Source organism: Cyanistes caeruleus, chromosome Z (genome assembly GCF_971803275.1).
Source record: "Cyanistes caeruleus chromosome Z, bCyaCae1.hap1.1, whole genome shotgun sequence".
In the NCBI taxonomy this organism is placed as follows: domain Eukaryota; kingdom Metazoa; phylum Chordata; class Aves; order Passeriformes; family Paridae; genus Cyanistes; species Cyanistes caeruleus.
In genome coordinates, this window is record NC_141732.1 from 33421603 (window position 1) to 33442113 (window position 20511).

General features: G+C 44.9%; 1 protein-coding gene across 3 annotated transcripts in view; it reads right to left on the bottom strand.

The window, feature by feature from the left end:
• CORO2A (coronin 2A) overlaps positions 1–20511 on the bottom strand; it is a 62264-nt gene that overhangs the window by 15018 nt on the left and 26735 nt on the right. For 2 of the 3 annotated variants that reach the window (XM_086868387.1, XM_086868388.1), the window contains exons 2-3: positions 6732–6932; positions 1391–1507 (exon numbers count right to left, since the gene is read on the bottom strand). In XM_086868387.1, coding sequence (XP_086724513.1) covers positions 1391–1507; positions 6732–6932 — 318 coding nt within the window. Of the gene's footprint in view, positions 1–1390; positions 1508–6731; positions 6933–15739; positions 16482–20511 lie in introns of those variants that run through there. The other variant, XM_086868386.1, reaches the window with a different exon arrangement.

The window sequence follows — 20511 nt, forward strand, 5'->3', positions numbered from 1 at the left end:
TGCTTTGTGTTTCTTTAGTCTGAAGAATGATCCAGTGTGAAGCTTCTGGAGAAAACTGGAAAGGAAAGCTGGGGATAGTGCGTCCAGTTTTGTACCCTCCAGTGTAAGAAAGGTGCTGATAAATCTGTGAGTCCAGACGAGGCCACCAGGGTGCTCAGGAGTCTACAGCACTTTACCCTGTGAGTAGAAGCTCGGGGAGATAGGCTTGGTCAGCCTGGAGAAGAGACAGCTTCCAGGTAAATTGATAAAAGCCCTCAATACTTACAAGACTACTGAGAAAATAGAGCCAGGCTCTATCTTGTAATGCAGGGTAGGAGAAAAGGATACAGCAGTTATTAACTACACTGGAAGGAAAAGAACATGGGAAGAGTGAAGAACAGGAACAGGTTGCCCAGAGAGGTGGTGAAAGAAATCCCTTCAACTCAAACACTTCTGTGATTCTGTAACTGCAGTGGGATGTTTTGAAGATTGTGTTCATTTCTCATATGAGGCTCAAAAGAGTGACCAAGGCAGTGCCCTCTGCCACAAGTAAGCCATGTCATGCCATACTTCCCAAGTCACTGAACAGGAAAGACAATCCAAAAAGCTTATAATCAAGAGTGACTTCTTGGCAGAACTAAAATGGCAGAGCATGTGAACCAAGCCAGGGCTGGAGAAAATGACAGAAGAAATCTCCCACATGCTGTACAACAGAGTGAGAATAAACCCAGTGGGATCTCATATGGGATCTCTGGAAAAAAGCATGTCCTCACTATCGAAGACATCAACATCACACTTTTTACAAGACCTTTTCAAAGTGACCTTCCAGTAGGTAGACATGAGCTAAATTGTCCCTTACAAACATTACTTGAATCTTTCAATTGCCATGATGTCTGCATCTTAACCATACTAACTCCAGCCAGAGCATCCACTGCATGATGCAGAACTGTATGATACAAATTCCTCACCACAACTGATCCAGCATGACTTTATAGAGCACCTGAGTGCTGGAACAAGCTCAGGGAATTCTCTTCTCTGCAGGGAATTAATCTGAAAGAGCTGGTCCAGATTATGCTGTGTTGAAGCTCTTATTCTAAAGTACAGACAGAGTTTCAAAGAGATTAAACTTGAATAGCCATTCAAGTTTGTTTACCAAACAAACACACCAAAAAAAGGCATAAGTGCCCACAAAACAGATCTTCCTCATTATAATGAATTGGTGTATCATCTGGAAAGCATCACACAGGTCTGAACTCAGGGGAAAGAAAGGAATCTTACTCTTACCTGACTTTTCAAATAAGTATATGCATGCTTTCACATCTCATCCATGTGCTTTTGGTTTCTTTTAACTTCATTCTCCAAAAAGCACATTAGCCAGGTACTAACACAGAATACAAGGTGGTAAACTTACTGTGGTATCTTCTGAACACGAAGCTATTACAAAGTCATTGAATGGGTTCCACTTGATGTCCAGAACATATCCTTTGTGCCCACACACTTTGGGATAATGTGGATCAAGCTTGCCTGTCTGGAAAAAAAAAATATAATCAAACCTAAGGTGAGCCATGGAATTACAGGAGATTTTCAAGGCAGCTTCAGAAAGAAACTTCTTTCTGCTTGTTGTCCTCGAAGCCCTGGGTGCTCTCTGTCTGTTAAGAATGGGGTTTTGCTAGTTATGTCTTGATGATATCACCATAAAGAAAGACTGCCCAGGCCTTCCTAAGTACATGCTGCTGTGAAAAAAATTCTGTCCATGCCTAAACATGTATTAGAAAACAGTATTAGGTAGGTTCAGACACCAAAATGTAACTTGGAGGAGAAACATATATGAATGACATGAATCTTCGACATTTTTTAAGGATCTTTTAATGGGGGGACAAACAACAGCAAACTTTCCTTCAGAAGACATTTCCAACAAGCAGCAAAAAAAAATGGTTTAGGTTTTGGATTTAGCAAAAAGATATTTGTGACACAAATTACAAATTATGAAGTTTTTCTTTCAGCAAGCTATCTATTTCTCTCTGATGGTGTTCAAATCCAGCCATTTACCGAATTCAATCAGCGCTCTGGACTCTCAAAGAAAAAAAAAAAAAATACCATGTTTAGGTTGCATCTGCATTGGTACAGCTCCCGCACAAAGTTCGGTGAGGTGTATGGAGAGCCTTGTGCCACATGGGGGCTGTATTACATTGAATAAACCCACACTGCCGGCATGGTCTCTGCTGTAAAGTCTGAATATTTCAATGGTAGAAATATTGGTGATTTTATTAACACTGAAGCAATGCTTGCTTCCCTCTGTAAGAAGCAGAAGTATAGGGAGCACCCACCCCAGGCATCAGCTCAAGAGCAGAAGTCAGTCACCTAAGAAGGGGGACATGATGGCAAGCTGGTGGTGCTTACCAGCCTACTGCTTCCTACCTGGAAGAACTGTAGACCAAAATGGTTGCAAAGGTGTGCTCTCCTAGAAAGCAGACACTTCCGTAGATGTACTACTCCTTACACCTCTCCAGAGGTGGGCCTTAGGACAGCAGAGCCCAGGGGAATCCCTGCTGCCCCTAATCAGCCTGTGGATAGGATATCATTTTCCCAACTTTTAAATTCTGGAGTTTTTTAGCTATTCTGAACACGAAAAAGGACATCAGTGTGTAACTATTCTGGCTTCACTGGAAAGTTTGTTGCATAAACTGGGACTAACCTGCTTTAAACTGAACATCCAAAGGGCTTTGAAATGTAAAAGACTGTTTTTTAAAACTACAGTCTAAAACAATTCCCTTTTATAACAGCGACAATGCAAAGAGATTTGGGAAGGCAGAAGAGAGATAAAAGGCCTTTAATAAGAAGCACTCCTCCACCCACAGTGTCCTTTTGTAGGCTTCAGAGCTTGGTTTCAAGATGACAACTAAAAGGACTGGACAGCTGGATCCACAGTGATCCCTTGATCCCTAAAGGAACTCTCTCCCCTCCTGAAGTTAGGTGCCTGACTGCACTCCCCACTCCATTTTGGGAGACTCCCAGGCTGTCCTAAGCCCATTTTGCCTGACCCATCCTTCAAAGCTCTCCCACCTCCCCAACAAGCTTTGGAAAAGGAGCCCTTTCTCCCAGCCACCAGTCTCACTTGCCCCGTTGCAATCCCTGGGACAGAGCAGGACTCACCACACATGAACCCCCCAAGAGCCAACAAACATACATGACACAAAGCTAGAGCTGCTGTTCTCAGGTGCACATCTGCATGTGGAAGTGAAGATGTTCATTGCTGGAGGAAATTTCATTCTACAGATTAAAAACTATTTCAGTAACTACATGTGTTGTCATTCCATGAAGTGGTACCTGACTTCCTCAGTTGCCTGCAGAGCTTGAAAATGAGTAGTTTTTCAACCACACCCCTTCTAAAATTCTAGTGTTTCTGAAAAGCTTGGAACTCTCTGACAAAAATCACTTATAGTAGAACATCTGTTAAAACTCTCCCAGCAGATTGGTAGAGGGTAGATTACTGGGAGGTAGAGGTCAGCCCCACCTCTGCCCCTAAAGGGCACCAGCACAGCGCTCACATATGTGTCAGTTACATAGGGCTGGAGGGGTCATCAACAGTTTCATTTTACAATCCATGTTCCCAGAGAGAAGGGAGGAGAGTTTGTGTCTAGGAGGTTTGCACAGCCACAGATGTCCTCCCTTTCACACCTGGTGCTGCCACATTGAAAGACTGGAGATTGCAGACCAGGGCACAAATAATCTCCAGTCTCTTGGGACTTTGTTCTCACTTTCCTTTTGCTGCAGAGGAAGAGACAGATGCAGTCTCAATCAAGTCTGGCCATCAGAGAAGGAAAAAGGCAGGACTTCATCTCTCAAAGGAAGGCTACAAAATTTCCTTCCCGTCAAGATCTTTCCTAGGCATGTTATGCATGTACTTCCTCAGCACATCTACACTCAGGCCACATTGTGGGAAAGCAGTTGATCCCTCAGTTACAGTCACTGAGCTCATCTTGAACTTGCAAGATCTACAGTCAGTCAGCCTCTTCTGGGCACCAGGCAGCCTCTGTGGCCACAGCCCCTTCCCTCTCTGTTGAGATGTGCTGCCCTTCCACCCAGCTGGTTTCAGTGGCACATACTCACCAGGACATCACTGACACACCCTGCAACAGCCCACTTCCAAAGTGATGGCAAATATTCAACTAATTTCTTATAAGGTTGAATGCAAAAGCCTACTGAAAGGATGGTATCTAGGGCAAAGAACTCATTCTCTACAGAACCTCCACTGTCCCCAGCCCTACCTCACCCCCAGGCTCTCGCAGAAGAAGACTAGTGCAGAAGGAAAGAAGTGGTATTTATTCAAGGACAGATGAGAGAGCTGGGTGTCTATGACTCAGCGGGGGAGGAGTACAACAAACAAGCAAGGAGGTGCAGTCAAACAGAGCAAAGCTGAGGCTTCATTCAAGGACATCCTTAGGCAGGCAGTCTCTCTAGCAGCAACACACGCAGAATGAACTAAAGAAAGCACTGGAGGGAGGGAGAAGAACAGCTCCCTCCCTGAAGAGGTTGTTTATCCTCTTCAGCAAGTGCAGCCCTCCCTGTCCTGGCTACTATCTCTTGCTTTGATCAAATGTGTGACATCCTGGCTCTTGGGCTATTGGGCTCTTCCTCCACACTTTGTCACACTTGGAATGTGTCTGCTTCCCGTGAATCCAGTCAAAAGTAACCACAGTCGGCTGTCTATTGTATGAGGGCAATACTGTCCCAGACACATCTCCAGAACAGGCTGTCTTTGTTGCCTTTCATCTGAGGACACAAGCCAAGTGTCCAGTAGACTGTCTGCCATGGCTCACCATCACAGGGGGAGATGGCAGTCATAAAAAAACACATCATCAGAAGTACAAGTCAAAAGTTTCTGCTTTGCACCTGATGGTACCACTTTGGAAGTGCATCAAACAAAAAAAAGTGGCCAGTATCGAAGGTCCCAGTTCGGGAAATCCCTTTCTTTGGATGTCTGAGGCTGCTTTAACCCCCAGCATGGGTCAGGAACTGGCATTCAGAGAACAGCTGTTTGAAGTACCTAATTTATTTGATTCACAACCAAAGGTTAACCCTCAAGGGACCAACTCCTCTCCATAGCCCCGTTTTGAATCAGTTAATTCATGCAGACTCATCAGCATCCAGAACAGTGAGCCCCACATATGAACTGCAGCAGCATTTACATTTGCTGCTAACACTCTGCTCCCTGGTCTCCAGAATCTCCTTCACCAAACAAATCAAGAAGAGTTGCTCCTTAAACTTCTTCTTCTCATAGCTTTATACATCTTGCTCATACGCCTTTTTTCCCAGACAGATTGAGGCCTGACCTCCAAAATCTTTCCTCACATGAAAGTACTTTCAAATTTTCATTGACATACTTTAATTATCCTTTTCTGTATCTTTTTAGTTCTACCATGCCTTTCATTTCTGCACGCAATATTTCAGAACTGGGTGGAGTATTTAAGCAGGTGTAAGAAGGAAAAATTACTACAAAGACAAGCCAAGCTAAGAAGAAGTGAAAAGACTGAAAAATTAATAGTAAGCAGTGCAAGCACTTTCAACTACTTTTGCCAGCACTTTGAGAGCTTGGTCCCACACCACATCCCACAGTCAACAGCTGCCTGCTTACAGATGCAGCTCTGTGATAAAGACAAGTTGTTGAGTCTCAATAGACCATCACTGCGGGGGCAGAAGAGACTCAGTCAAGAAAAACAAGGTAGTGGTTAATTTTAGAAGGACAGTCTCTAAACAGCACCAGCAGTGAAGGAATGAATTAACAAAGTCCAGAAGGGCCGGAAACTGTGCTAGGTTCTTCAAGCACAACCAGTTCACTTTCATCCTTAGCAAATATATATTGAAAAAGTGGCATTGCAATAACACCATCAATTAACTTTTAATTAAAGGCTGAACTTTTGCCTTTCATCTGTTCTGTCCTGATTCCAGAGAGATCATAATCTCATATTGAAGTTAATCCACATCAGTGCATGCCTAATTTTACTGAAGCAATAAACATCAGATGGCCAGCTTCTCCCTCTCATCATATCCTAAGTCATCAAAACTCATATACATGGGATTTGTTTCTGAAAGAGAAGTCTTCACAGCATCAATGCTTGAAGTTTAAGAGCTTCATTGCCTGTTAACTATGTCTCCATTCTTTCACAAAGGAGACAGTAGAACAAAACATATCATATTCTTCTTTGGTTACAGCTGAATCCATGTTGCTAAAGCATTTTTCTGGTTTTGCCCTCTGTATCCACTAAACAGTTTTTAATTTGCAGTTTCTCCCAGGAGACAAACATCTGAACAGAACATTATGCTGATTATATAAGAAAGGCAAATGAGTTGTAAAATGAAGCAAGGTGTTAAAAATCTGCAAGCAGCAATGCAAGACATATAAATATAAGATATATAGATAAATATAAGATATAAATATAAGATATATAAGATATATAAGATAATATTTTATATATATATATATATACACACATATATATATATACACACACACACACATATATATATATATATATATAAAAATAATATATCATATATAAGATATATAAATAAATATATACACATGCCAGGATCACCAGCTAAGGCAACTCAGGCCTCTTTCATCATTTTGCAATTTGGGCCACATTCACATATTAACTGAATATCCCCTGTGATCTAGCTCCCTAGAAAGCCTGTCCCTCCTCCAGCCTCTTGACGTTCTCTCGAAAGCCAGCTCGCCTTGGGGAGCTCACCTGCTTGATGGGAATGACGAGGAAGGCGCCGCCGCCCGCGCACTCGGTCACCACCGCAATGAAGTTGGGGTTTACAGCACAGAAGTTGTTGTCGTGGACGTTGAGGGTGATGGGCATGCAGTCGTAGCACTTATCCTTGCTGGCGGCTTTGCCATACACGTGGCGGAACTTGGAGCTGCGGTACCGTGGATGCCACGACATCTGCAAGGAGAGAAACACCATGCCCCAAGGCATAAGGACAGGCCATCCTGGCAAGGCTTGCAGAGCCCCACTCCCCTCTCCCCACCACAGGCTCACCCTCCCCACTTGGGTTGCTCACACCAAGCCTCAGCCATCAAGATGTAGAGAGTTTTCTCTGGTGTTCACCCCTTTGCCGTAACCTTGTTGCACATCTCTGATGGAGAGAGGAGAGTGCAGGGAAGAATGACAGCTCTCACCATCACCAGCTAGCTGGTGCATGTGCCAGCAGTCCCTATCGTTGGGGCAGGGCCACATGGCAGCAAGTTTAAGAGGAGATGAATTCTGGTGCGATAGAGCTCAGAAAAGCATGAAAAATACAACATCTTGGGTAAGGAAAGCAGGAAAGATGGTAAGTGAACAAGCCAGTCTGGATGCATGCTTTGTGTGGCCCTCAGGTGGTTTAGGACCAAAACTTATTCTAAATTTTGCTCACATGAATGGAAAAAAAAGAAGTTTGACAGATCACAAGGACAGTCACCTGTTGATGTTTCTTCCACAGACAATTATATTCTGTGTGTCTGCACTATAACTGCACTACAGCCATCTGTCAGACAGCATTTTAAATGGTGTTTAAATGACACATAAAACGTGCTAAACACAAAAATCCCTTCTCATAGAGAGCAGTGAAGCTTAATGGAACTGATGTAACTGATTTCATATAAATGTAGAGTCACAGAGTCATGGAATGGTTTTGTTCTGAAGAGATCTTGTTCCCTTCCAACACCCCTGACATGGGCAGGGACACTTCCCACTAGACCAGGTTTCTCAAGGCCTTATCCAAACCAGCCACAAACAGTGTCAGGGATGGGTCATTCACAGCTTTTCTGGGCAACTTGTTCCAGTATCTCACCACCCTCACAGTAAAGAAATTATTCCTAATACCTAATCTAAGTTTCCCCTCTTTCAGTTTGTATGCATTAGTCCTTGTCCTACTGCTACACTTCCTGATGAAAAGTCATTCTCCACCTTCCCTGTAAACCCTTCAGATCTTGGAAGGTTGCAATGAGGTTTCCCAGCAGCCTTCTCTTCTCATGAACAGCCCCAGTTTTCTCAGCCTGTCTTCATAGAGGAGGTGCTCCAGTCCTCTTATCAATTTTGAGGCCCTCCTCTGTACTTGCTCCAGCAGTTCCATGACATTATTATGTTGGGGGCACCAAAACTGTACACACTGTTCCAGGTGGGGTCTCACAAGAGTAGAGGGATAGAATCCTGTCCTTCAACTGGCCATTTTCAAACAAGAAACTATCAGTGTTGGTCAGAAAATGTTACTAAGACTATTAAATCCAGATCCCACAAGATTTAGAGAGCAAAAGGCATCTGGTGAGTGTAGTGAGAAGATTCTACTGGCCAAATGAAAAGAAATGCAAATCAGGCAGGAAGACTATGTGTGAAAGAGTACCTCACAACAGCTGAGAATATAGGCAGATACTGACAGAGGGCATGGTTTTGCCCCATACTGTGCACACACTTTAATGTTCATTTTGTGAACAGTATTATCAGTGATGCTGGATCAATAATACTCCAATTTAACAAGGCAACCCAACTAAGTAGCTTTTGAGCTACAGCAAGGCTGAGACAGCTCGCTCACATGGTTGAAGGGAAGCATGCAGGTACTCAGTGGCAGGAAGCCAACTGCACCATCACCTGACAAGCAGAGGTCTAAGCAATCCTAAACCAAAATGTCCATGTTGCTGGCATGGCATTGCATCCTTTTGGGATGACTGTCAAAGGCTAAGAAACCGTATGGCTTGGTACTGGGCAGCCAAACTGGAGCTTTACAAGCTCTCATCAATACGAAGATATACAAAGCTCATATCCTGTGTTACACTGTGTTGGCTGTCTGGGCTGTGAACAGTACTAGGACACAAGTTCTATCCTATTTTCTGCATCCTCACAATTCTACTGACACAGCTCAGAGCCAGCCCCACCTAAGACAAATACACATGCCTGTAAAAGTCCAGCAGATCACTCATTGCTCTAACAGTCATCTTTGTTGCTCTTTTACCGCAGCATGTCTTAGCTATGCTAACCCTGACTTGTCTTATTTTTAGCTGAATAAATCTCTTCCACAGAAAACATTAGGTGCAAAGGCCTAAATATTTTATACAGTGAGAGCCACCTGTGCCAAACAAAAACAAAATGCAAGTTATTTGAAAAAGAAAGCAGCAATCCTGAAAGCTGATCTTGGAAGAAGGGATATTCACAGGCAGAAAGTAAGCTGAGGTTATGTGCAACTGGCTAGCTCACCAGACAGCCCCAGAGGTGCAGAGCTCTCAAACAATTTCATGCTCATTACAGCTTTAGTGGTTAGGTTTACTCACACCAGGAGCAGGGGAGTGGGGGAATCACTGTGTTGTCTAGATGCAGCAGTATGCAGCTGTTGTTTCCTACAAGCAGGACTATTATCTTCCCGAAAGGAACTAAATTGCCTGGCTGCAAGGAAATTCTAGCTACACTGCTCTTGAGCTGGGCGAGTGTAGTCTGAAGATTCAAGCCTCTTCTGCAGAAAGGAGTCACCAGGCACAAAGAAGCAATTATAGAGAAAGCCATACTCTTCACCTAGAGAAGCTCAGAAGGATCTTATCAATGCATGCCAACACTTCAGAGAAGTGTTGGTAGTAGAGAAGACAGAGTCAGATTCTCCTCAGCAGCACCCAACAACAGTACAAGAAGTAGTATGCATGAAGCAAAACTCAGAAAACTACATTTATATGCAATGAAACACTTTCTCTGTGTCGGTTGTCCAACACTGGCACCGGTTACCCAAAACATTGTGGAATCTCCATTCTTGGAGCTTGGTCCTGGGCAACTTTTCTAGTTGACCTTGCTTTGAGAAGGATTGGACTAGATGATCTCAAGGGATCACTTCCAACCTTTAACTCTTCTGTGATCCTGTGATTTTAGGGCCTCTGGATCTCAGCCATCTTGTACAGCCCTAAAAATGCCACTGCCAACAGACCAAGATGTACACCCATACAGGCAGACTTTCAAGCCCATAAACATGAAGTGTGCCTTGCAGGTTCCTCTGACAGGAAGTGATGACAACACATTTCTCCCTCATTCATAAAAACTGCTATTTGGACAGATAACCATTTTCAAAACAGTGCAAAGAGCAACCAATACAAGGAATGGGGCAGGGGAGAGAAGGTGATGGAAAATATACCAATTTTTTGTCAGTCAGACAAAATTGGATTGCTTTTATATTGCAAGAACTGGCACTATCATCTCTAAATAATTAAAAAGCATATTTGTGCATTTTATAATGTCTGAAAACTAAATGTTTTGAATGGTCCCTTAGCAATATGTTTTCCCTAGTTTTTTGGACTAACAGCACTAGCTTTCTCCCTGAACTGGAGAGTTGCCCCCTGTTGTAGAGGGTCTCTCCTTGCACAGCCATGTTTGAGCTGTATGAGCCCATACGGGCAGAGTACAAGGACCTGAAAATCCTGTTTGTGCAGCACTGGGTGAGGCTTGAAGCCACAGCTGAGGCATCCCCAGCTCACCTCACTGCTTGTGGGACAGCAAAATGCCAGGGTGCCCACAGCAGGGCATGCAGATCACCCGTGCACACAGGGCAGCACACATGGAGAGCATATTTTGGGAGGCTGCTGGAACTCAGGTCTGGATCCTCCCTCTGGAAAAAGAGGCAGAAGACCTCCCTCATTTGCTGCTCAGGCCTCTGGTGCCAGCACACAGACTGATCCTGAACTGACAAAAGGATATAAGTGACTGATGAAGGGATCACTGATCCTCTGCCAGGGTAGCACAGAGCACTTTGCATCCGGGAAAAAGAAGGAAGGCAGCATAGCCTTACAATCCAAGAATCAGCCTCCTGCCTTTCCTCCTCATCATCATGACCTAATTCCCAGTATTGCCAGCCTCCTTGTGGGCAAGGGGAGAACTGGGATGGAGGAAGACAGTGCAGATTATACTACTGTTCATGTATTTTTAACCATACAGCTGATGTAAAGACTGACTAGCAAAGTCCTCTCACTCAGCTCTCAGGGACCAAATCCTGGGACCCTGTGGTTTTCATTACCACCTCTCCCAGCAAAAAGCACTATGTAGATCTTTTCCTTACACTGCCAAGAGTTCCTTGAGAAGGATACAAAGATCCCTACAAGCACTTGTCAGATCTCTGCTTACCAGGCTGGATACCAGCTTTTTCAGGCTGGACAGTGTTTCCAGACAGCTTCTGCCTATTAAGATGAGAAACCCTAGCACTGGAAACACTATCTCATGAAAGAATGTGTAGTGCTTCACACAAAATAGAGCAAAATACATCCATTTTTTGAATTCCTCACTGCTGGCATAAAGAGAGGAAGTCACTCCTCTGCCTCTGTAAGCAGGACAAAGCAACTCTAAGAGACATGGCAAGGACACACAGTTTAAAATTATTTCTGTAGCTTCTCACTGTAGGCACTCCTTGGTCTTGACTCCAAAAGAGTGATGTAACATGGACTACTCTGAGAGGCAGATCTGATTGTGAGGAGAGTCTCAACTACAGAGCAAGGAAAACTTCATGAAAGCTTGATGCAGCAAGTGCAATCAGCAAAAGGTCATTGAAGGAAGAGCAGAAGGGAAGGGAATCAACCAAGAATCTGTTACTTAGTTATCTTTTAAGTCAGAGCTCAGCAGTTGGGTCTGAAATTATGAGATAAAAAAGCAAAGCCATAGCAAATCTCAGCCCAGTGCTCAGAAGAGGTGAGAATTTTCTTTCTGGCATCTCAAAGGGTGACTAGAAAACACTGAGGTATTTTAATACCCTCAAGCACAGCCTCCTCAGCTTAGGACTCATATTTGGTCTTACCAAATATGACCATCAAAATGGTTGTGTGACCTCTAGAGAACAGGCAGTTAAAGACTGAGACTCCAGTTCTACCAGAGGTCTTCCAAAATACAGTGCAGTAGCACTGAAGGGACTTTGCTCTGCTTTAGCTCTCACTCTTTTACATGGCTGTTTATGAAAAGTTAGCTTTTCATGACTGGCCTGCAAAGCATGATTGCAGATGTCTTAGCTCTTGCCACAGGAGTGAGCTCCTAGAAGGGTTGTGAAGCCTAGGGATGTCTGCAGCACTTCAATGCATCCTTAGGAGAGCCATGCTATGGCACATTTACTACTCCTGAGGAATGTCAGACCAAACCAACAGGCATATGTCTGTACAACAGACAGAACACATTCTTCACCATAGGCCAGCATGTCTCCAGTTTTCCTATTGTATCCCACTTACCCTAAGATTACAGATTTTCCTGCACCATTGTATTGGTTTTGCATTGCCTGGTTTTGGTAGCAAGGGTCTAGGGGTGGCTTCTGTGAAAAGCTGCTGGAATCTTCTTCCATTCCCAGCAGAGCCAATCCCTGGTGACTCCAAAGATGGACATGCCACTGGCCAAGGCTGGGCCAGTTAGAACTGATGGTAATGCCTCTGTGATGACAGATTTAAGAAGATTTCAAAACAAAAAGGGGTTGTGCAGTTGTAATAGCAATGAGAGCAGAGTGAAAACATGTGAGAAGAATAGCTCTGCAGATACGAAGGTCAGTGGAGAAGGAGGGGCAGGAGGTGCTGGAGCTGAGGTTCCCCTGCAGCCCCTGGTGCGGCCCATGGTGAAGCAGCTGTGCCCTGCAGCCCCTGGGATCCACGGGGGATGCAGAGATCCACCCACAGCCCGTGGAGGAGCTCATGCTGGAGCAGGTGGATGCCTGGAAGAGACTGTGACCCCATGGGAGACCCATGGAGAGAGGGGCCCTGCTCCCAGGCTGGAGCAGCCTGTCCTTGGAGGATTGCACCTGTGGAAGAGTGACCTTCACCGCAGCAGTTTGAGGGGGCTGGTGCCCATGGGATGAAGCCAAGTCAGAGAAGCTCACGAAGAACTGTCTCCTGTGGGAGGGACGCCAGGGTGCAGCAGGAGAACAACTCCTCTCCCTGAGCAGTGGGAGCAGCCGTGGGTGATAAACTGACCACAGTCCCCACTCCCTGTCTCCTTGCACTGCTGGGGTAGGAGGCAGAGCTGGAAGGAGGGAGGGGTGGGGGAGGGTGTTTTTAAGGGTTTATTTTATTTCTCATTACCCTGCTCTGATTTTGTTAGGAATAAATTCACTTTGTATCTCTAAATTGAGCCTGTTTTTCCTGTGATGCTATTTGATGAATGACCACTCCCCATTCCTTAATCTCAGCCCAGGAACCCTTCATTAAATTATCTTTCCTCTGTCCAGCTGCAGAGAGGAGTGAGTGAGCAACTTTGGTGGGTGCCTGGCATCTGGCCTGGGTCAACCCGCTACAACCATGCATGACATTTGTGAATTCTGGATGAATTTATCCTGGTCCTGGACAAAATAATCACATGGAAAAAGTGAAATATGTTTGAGGAAATCCAGACATATGGTAGCTTAATCCAGATCAAACTGAGAGTACTCTCCACTCTGGCACCACAGCATTTGTGAAAGACTGACAGCAGTAGAGTCAGCCCCAATAGTGTAAAAACTCAAAATTCCGCCAACATGTTATTCTCTATATTCACTATATTTATTGTTTCTCATTTTTGATATCCTTAGTGGTTTTGATATCCCTGGCAGTGCCAGGAGCAGACCAGGAAATTATTTGCCTTACATCCTGGGAAAGGCCTGGAGAAGATTGATGGGCACCTTATCTTCTACAAATACCAGCTCCTGGGTGTGGCTTCACACACTGCTAGGAGGTAACCTCTCCAGCACACAATCCTGGACTGCTTGTGGTCTGGCACCTTCAGCCCCATCCACAAGCTGCTTTCTCTTACTCTGAGCAGAAAATTAATGTGGGGGGAGGATGGGAATTATGAAAACACAAGCAAACAAACAAGCAAAAGACCACAACAACAAGCAGTCACAAAACTCATCCAAAAACCAGAACAAGGCACGTGAGCAGAATCAGATCATTAAAAGTATCTGATGTGAGTTAATAAGAGCACAAATGATAGGGCTCCCATCACATCTGGAAGGAGGGGAATTTGGAGTGTTTTGGCAGCAATGAGATCTCTCACTTTTCCCACCCAGGAAACCACAGCCAGGCAGTTGTGACCATGTCACCCCAGGAAAGAAGTAGCTATGAAGCAGAGCGTGCCTCATTCCCCTGTGAACAGACATGCACATCTCCAGCTATGATGGCACCGGAAGACTTGGGAGCCAGGACTTCCATGCATCCCACTGCTGATTGCCAGGAAGGTGACTCATTTTCTACTTCCTAGTGCACAGCACAGGACTATCAGGTACTGGGCCCCCACCTGCCAAACAAACCCCAAGAGCTCAGCATCATGAGTCCTTCAGAGTCAAGAGTGTCTGCTGCCACCCATCCCTATTCCACAATGAGCTTAGTGTTGATGACAATTTTTCACTGACTTTATACAAGGGAAAAGGCTGAACGACCCCACCATTCAACAGCCTGGATGTTCTCCATGTATTTTCTTTCCTTCCAGGTATATTCCCTATTTTGAAAATACAAGCAAGAAATGAAGTAGACTGGCTTTGTGCTGAATTACCAAGCCATGGCATGAGTTGTCTGTATTTTCAGGAGTGAAACGACATGTAACAAGTGTGCAGACAAGAGGATGCTGAATACTGCACGCTTGTGCTCCACTCCACCGGCCTGCACTGGGATTTCTGTTCAGCGTGTGCTTCTATCACCAGCAACATGAACACTAGACAATAGACCTCAACTCAGGGCACTGCTCTTGAGGACATGCCAGAGAGTTAGAGGAGAATTCAGGGCAGAGCTGTACGGACCAGTGATCAGAGGTGTGATATCTGCTAAGAAATCCTAAAAAATTTGGGGTGCAGATGAAGGAGGGAAGCCATGACAGCAAGCTTCAAACACAGAACAAGCTGGTACAAGGAGGACATAAATCATCTGCTTTCTAAGTCTAAGGAAGACAACAAAGTCGAAAGGCATGTGTTTTAACTGCATCAAAGAAGTTTCCAATTAGGCAGCAGCAAAACTTTTATCAGTCATAGGAGTGGGAGAGAGAAGGGCATTAATCTCTCCTGGCATTTCCCAGGCAGATTCAATAAAAACCTAGCAATGACAACAGAGCTACAGCTGCTGCTGATTTGGACAGAAAACAGACTCACAGAGATGGAAGAGAAATCAGATAATAATTTTAATTTCATGTGCAATAAGTCTGCTATATCCGGATTGTGGCAGGGCTATACACCCACTCATCCTGGCTGCACTAACCCACTCAGAGGTGCACCCAGTGTCTCCATTTTAAGCATTATTCAGCTGCAGTACTTAATACCAAAATCTGAATTTTTAACATCCAGGGACAAAGCAGCTGAATCAGATAATAGCTACTTGAGAACAATCTGCTTCATTATGGTACCAAGAGCTGAGTTGCAATTGAAGCTGTTTAGCAATGGCCATTATTCCAACTATTAACTAGCCAGAGTAGTTTGTTCCAAATATATTGCTCTTTAGGATCATTTTTAAGAGTGGTATAATGGTATATGAAAGCCAGAAGTTTAATTTCAGTTTGTCTGTTTGATGTAGAGCTTGAGCTGAAAGCTTTTTCGCTGCTTTGTAAAAACAAGTAGGCCCTATTTCCTTGAGGTTAATCTCAGCAACTCTGTGAGACTGCAGAAAGGACTTGTAGAGGAACAAGACCACCCCATCCAGATACAGACCTGAAGATAAGGGTGAGCAAAAGGGGTGGCACTTTCAAAAGCAGAGGTCACACGACATCACAGTAAAGGAAGGAAATGGATACGTAAAAGCATTCAAAGTGGTACAAAACCGCACCTGGAGAACTCACAGGAACTGAGTAAGTCCAGGGGACACAAGAAATTTCTGCTCTTGGCAAGGCCACGTGGAGCTCCTTCAGGAAGACGTCTGAGGTCTCCGGCACCAGAAAGTTTTTCAAGCTAACCAGGCTGGAAATCACCTTCCTGTTTGCAGAGAGCTGCTCTTGGTGTCCAGAGCTGCCCATGCCAACACCCATCTCCTGTGGGACTCAGGCTCCAGACGTGAACTACACCCTCTCCACACCCCTCGCACAGCAGGCTCCTGGCAGCACCCAGCACGCATCCACCCAGCACGCACCCAGCAAAGCACAAGTCCTTGACCCCTTCTGCCCCCCACACCAACACTTGTCACTGGTTCAGTGATTCAAGGCTGTGAAAGGAGGAGGCTCACAGCTGACTCCAGTGACACCAATAGGCATTCTATTCCATCACCTGTAAAATATTCAAAGCCTTTTTTCCAAGTTTCATACCTACTAAGCCTGTGCAAGCACAAGATCCCTGCCTGTAGAGCATCACATTAGATGAGTCTTGTGAGTTGTTCACAAGGCTGTATTACGGTCTTGGCATGGAAGCAGGGCACCTAGAGGCTGTGTGGATTGCAGAAGCAGCACTCAGTTAAACCAATGCAGTATTTTTAATCCGAGTAACAGTTTGTAAATTCTAACAGAAAGCTCTCCAGCTCTGTCTGTCTTCAGGTAAGCAATAGACAGAAAGACTGGAGATCTCTGCTCTTGATCTCTGGGTCTCATGGGCCATTCACTGAAGAGTTGGATTTGATGACTTTGTAGGTGCCTTGCAACTCGGAACATTCTGTGAAATCTATGAAACACTATTGCAGCGATCAAAGAACAGACAGAGCTCTTCAAGAGACCAGAATCTGGCACAGGATTTCCTGAAGAGACAAACTTGTGCCCTTTCCCTGTCCAAACCCACAATGCTCACACTCCTCAGAACACCTGGGCTCAGAGGCTTCCAGTTCATAGTGCACAATGGTTCCATTGCACAGATCCATCATGTGCATGGTACATACCCCATGCTGAACAATTGTTTTCTGTTCTCTTGTGCTGCACACCTCTGAGCAGAGTAAAAACATGTGCCAATGAATTAATAATGGTTATGTTTGCTTCACGCTCCCCCAGCTTCCTGCAAGAAGTCTCCCTTCTCCTCAAGACCTGTTCTCCACATGGTCTCTGTTGTATTCCTGCATGAAAACTGTCCTGGCATCAGGAGAGGCAGGCTGAAATCCAGCCAAACCTCTGGAGACATAGTCCCAATGCACCCCTGGGGAAAGCAAATAACATGACAGTCTAAAAAACTGTTTAAGTACTGTTTTCTACTGTTCATAGGCAGGCTTCCAAACTCTGCTAATATCTCTTACTTGCCACTCTGATAAGCAGTTCAGGTGTTCAGGTGATCTAGCCTGACAAGCCTCTTTCTCCTGTGTCTTTACTTCCAGGGAACCAAGGGAACTTAAAGTTCTGAATGACTTTTCAGAGGTCTCAATCCCTTGAAAGTTAGAGGTAATTTGAAAAGCAGAGAGATGAACAGAGAAAAAATATACACTCCGTCCTCATTCCTTCTCTTGTATGCAGGGCCAAAAGAATTAAAAAGGCGATAAAAGAAGGAATGCAAATGCTAGTAAGGGGGATTTTGGAAGTTACAATGAACATTTCAATCTCAAATGCCATTAAAACTTCATCTCCCTTTTTACCTTCTCCTTTGGAATGCTAAACCTGCATTGCATTGGTAATGCCCTTCCTTTTCAGCTTAATAATTTTTAAGGAATGTTTCTACGGCCGAAAAACCCTTAGGGGCAGCCTTGCAAGTCTTTTGAGAGAACTGTTTGCAAGCATCCAAGGAGAAGCCACAAGAGATTCAAACTTCCAGCCTCATGCCAAAAAAAAGCAGATGGAAAGTGGCACAAGGATAAACAGCTAGAAAACATCCAAGAAGACACACATCCTCTTCTCAGTCCTGTATCACCAGTCCATGAAATAAAATCTTTACCTGCACTCAGCTCCAAGTAATAAAGTCAAACAGAAGTAAGAATCACTGTCATTCCTGGAATCTGCCTAGATCCATTATTTTCTCTGGTCCTTTCCCTCCTTTTTTGAAATCATCCATCTGTTTCATCCATCTTATCCTTCTCCTCCTCTGTTAAAATCTCTCTCATCCCCTACAATTTTCTTCCACACAACATATTCTCTCAAAATTCATTCCTCCCCATCCAAAAATGAATAAGGTAACTTGATGCCAAAAAGTAAGAAGGGTCACTCTGGGAGACTCAAAAAGCCCTTTCAGCTATCTTGTCTCTGCCAATGACAATTAGACAATGTTTACATCCAGATGACAAGAAAAATATGTACATGAAGTCAGTTTCAGTACTGCCTCACACTGAACACCAAGCTATGCATTGGAAATAGGGGATACATTCCCATTCCCAGTACCCCAAGGCTTGTAGAAAGGAAGCAGTTAAACGCCTCATTTTAAATAAGGCAATTAATATATCATGAAATACTGCTGGTTTTCTGCCTGAGAGCCAGCTACACGCACTGTAAATTTCATGACATGGCTCTAAATGGAGCAAACTGTACAAGAGAGCTTCATAAAAAGTACGTCCCCTCTCCTCACTCTGCTGTCCCCACGGTAGATTTATGTTGATGCAGGAAGACATGTGCTACTTGCTCCCAAAGCAGGCGTCTGCATTCTTTACACAGGCACAGGGTCCTGGTTTCAGCGTCTCTCTGCTTTAAGCAGACTACTTTCCCCTCTCCTGATCAGAGAGGTGTGATTCTTGCTGCATCATGCTTTTCCTGATGAATCTCAGCAGAGGAACATCTGCTAAGCAGGCTGCTCCAAACCTTTCTGCTCTCACCTACCAGCATCAGGGCACCGGGCACAGCTCTGATCAGGGAAGCAGTGCAGTGCTGTACATACCTCATGCCAGCAAGGTGAATGTGCCTTACATATCCTGCAGAAGACACCTGTCACCTGCATGGGCCACAGCAGCAAAACTGACATACAAGCACCCTTTCTGGGATAAGGCTGCTTTTAGCAGCTAACTAATCAACTAAGACAACTAAGTCCCAGGTCCACACAGCTGGACTGGGACAGTTTTGGCAAACACAAACACATCACATAATTATATTCACTCTGAAAAATGCTATTAATGCTTCTTTCACAGGGCAAAGTTCTCTCTCCACAGCACCTGGTACTGCAACCCTGCCTCGTGGTTAAGCAAGGGCATTCAAAGAGACAGGCATTGTAAAACAGTGTCCAGAGGTAATTCTCACTTCCAGATGCTTCAAAACCCTTCAACCTCACACTGCTCTAAATGCCTTCCTCACCCTGTCTTTTTGCCTTATACAGAGAAAGGGCTGCTGGCTGCAACCCTGTTAGGATCCCAGTGATCACAAAGCAAGGAAGCAATGAGAAAGGTGTCTGTTTGTTGTGCTAGTCTGCAGGTGTCACTTTTTAGAACAAGCAATCGGTGCAACTTCCCGTCCCGTGTATGCTCCTTTGCCACCAGCTATCATGGAAATGAAAAGGGCTCATTAGAAACAGCAAAGTGGGAAACACATCGCTCTTGCTAAATCAAGCATTGTAGTAAGGTGTAGTTTCCTCCAAGTAGTATGTACCCATCCCAGAAAGGTTTTGGTATACAGGACAAACTCCCGTGAACATGGACCAGGCTTAGGCACGAGCAGTCAGCCCACTGGAGAACAGTCAGTGTTCATCGTTTGTTCATCCCCACACCAATATTAGTCCCAGGTGATTTAACCAGACCTCATCCTGATCCCACTCTCCTCTTTTCCCTTCCATCTAAAGCAGCAGTAAGGGACAACTTTATCATACATGCAAGTTAATTTTCTGGCTAAGAGAAAGGCCATCCTCAGAGACATACCAGTACGGCTGCAGCTTTCTCCAGCTGCACCTTGCAAACTCCCAGGAGGGAGACTCCCTCACTCTCCTGGTGCCCTGCACCACCTTCCTTGAGTTAACCTACCCTCACAGACTTCTGCGCACGCTCTCCATGCATGACCTGGAGAACCAGCAGAGCAGGGAGTACTTTCAGGAGCACCTGCTTCTTGCTTCCAGAGAGGACTCGCCAGCAGCCAGAGGGAAGCCAGTGGGGTTGGGCTTGCAACTCTTTTAATCACAGTTACTAACTGCATGGCTGTATTCCAAAATACCAAGTCCTGTGCACCACCAGACAGGTGGGGAGGCAGTCCTTGGTTTGCAGCCTGCGAAGAAACTAGAAGAGACCCCTCAAAACACCAAGGGAATTACTGCACTGCCAGGCTGGCAGAAGAGTGGGTGGAAGCTTTGACAAGACATCCTTTTGCTTCACTGCTCTGAGACAACCCTCAGCTCAACTTACTAGCAGCTCTTGTTTCCCCATGAGGAAGGTCTTTATCATAAAGGCAAATGCTCCTCTCTCCTGTCCTCTTCTGCTCTGTGATGACTTTTAAGATCTTCCCGTGAGAATGTACATAACAGATCAAGGCCAAGCCCTCAATACAGCCGACCAAACCTTGTGTTGAAAGGGTCACCCTGTCCCTTCTCATTTTAAGCATTCCTTTTCTTGTGAAAGCTTTTGGATAAGGCTGTGTCCCTATGAAGAAAATACTGCTAAGAACTGATCTTGGAGACAAGCATTTAACAAACTATGTGTTCCAACAGCTGGCAATGGTTCTCCATGGACCACCCTCCAGTCTTCTGCTACTGAGGAAGCTGCTCACTGGTGCACGAGGAAGATGCAGGTGTCAC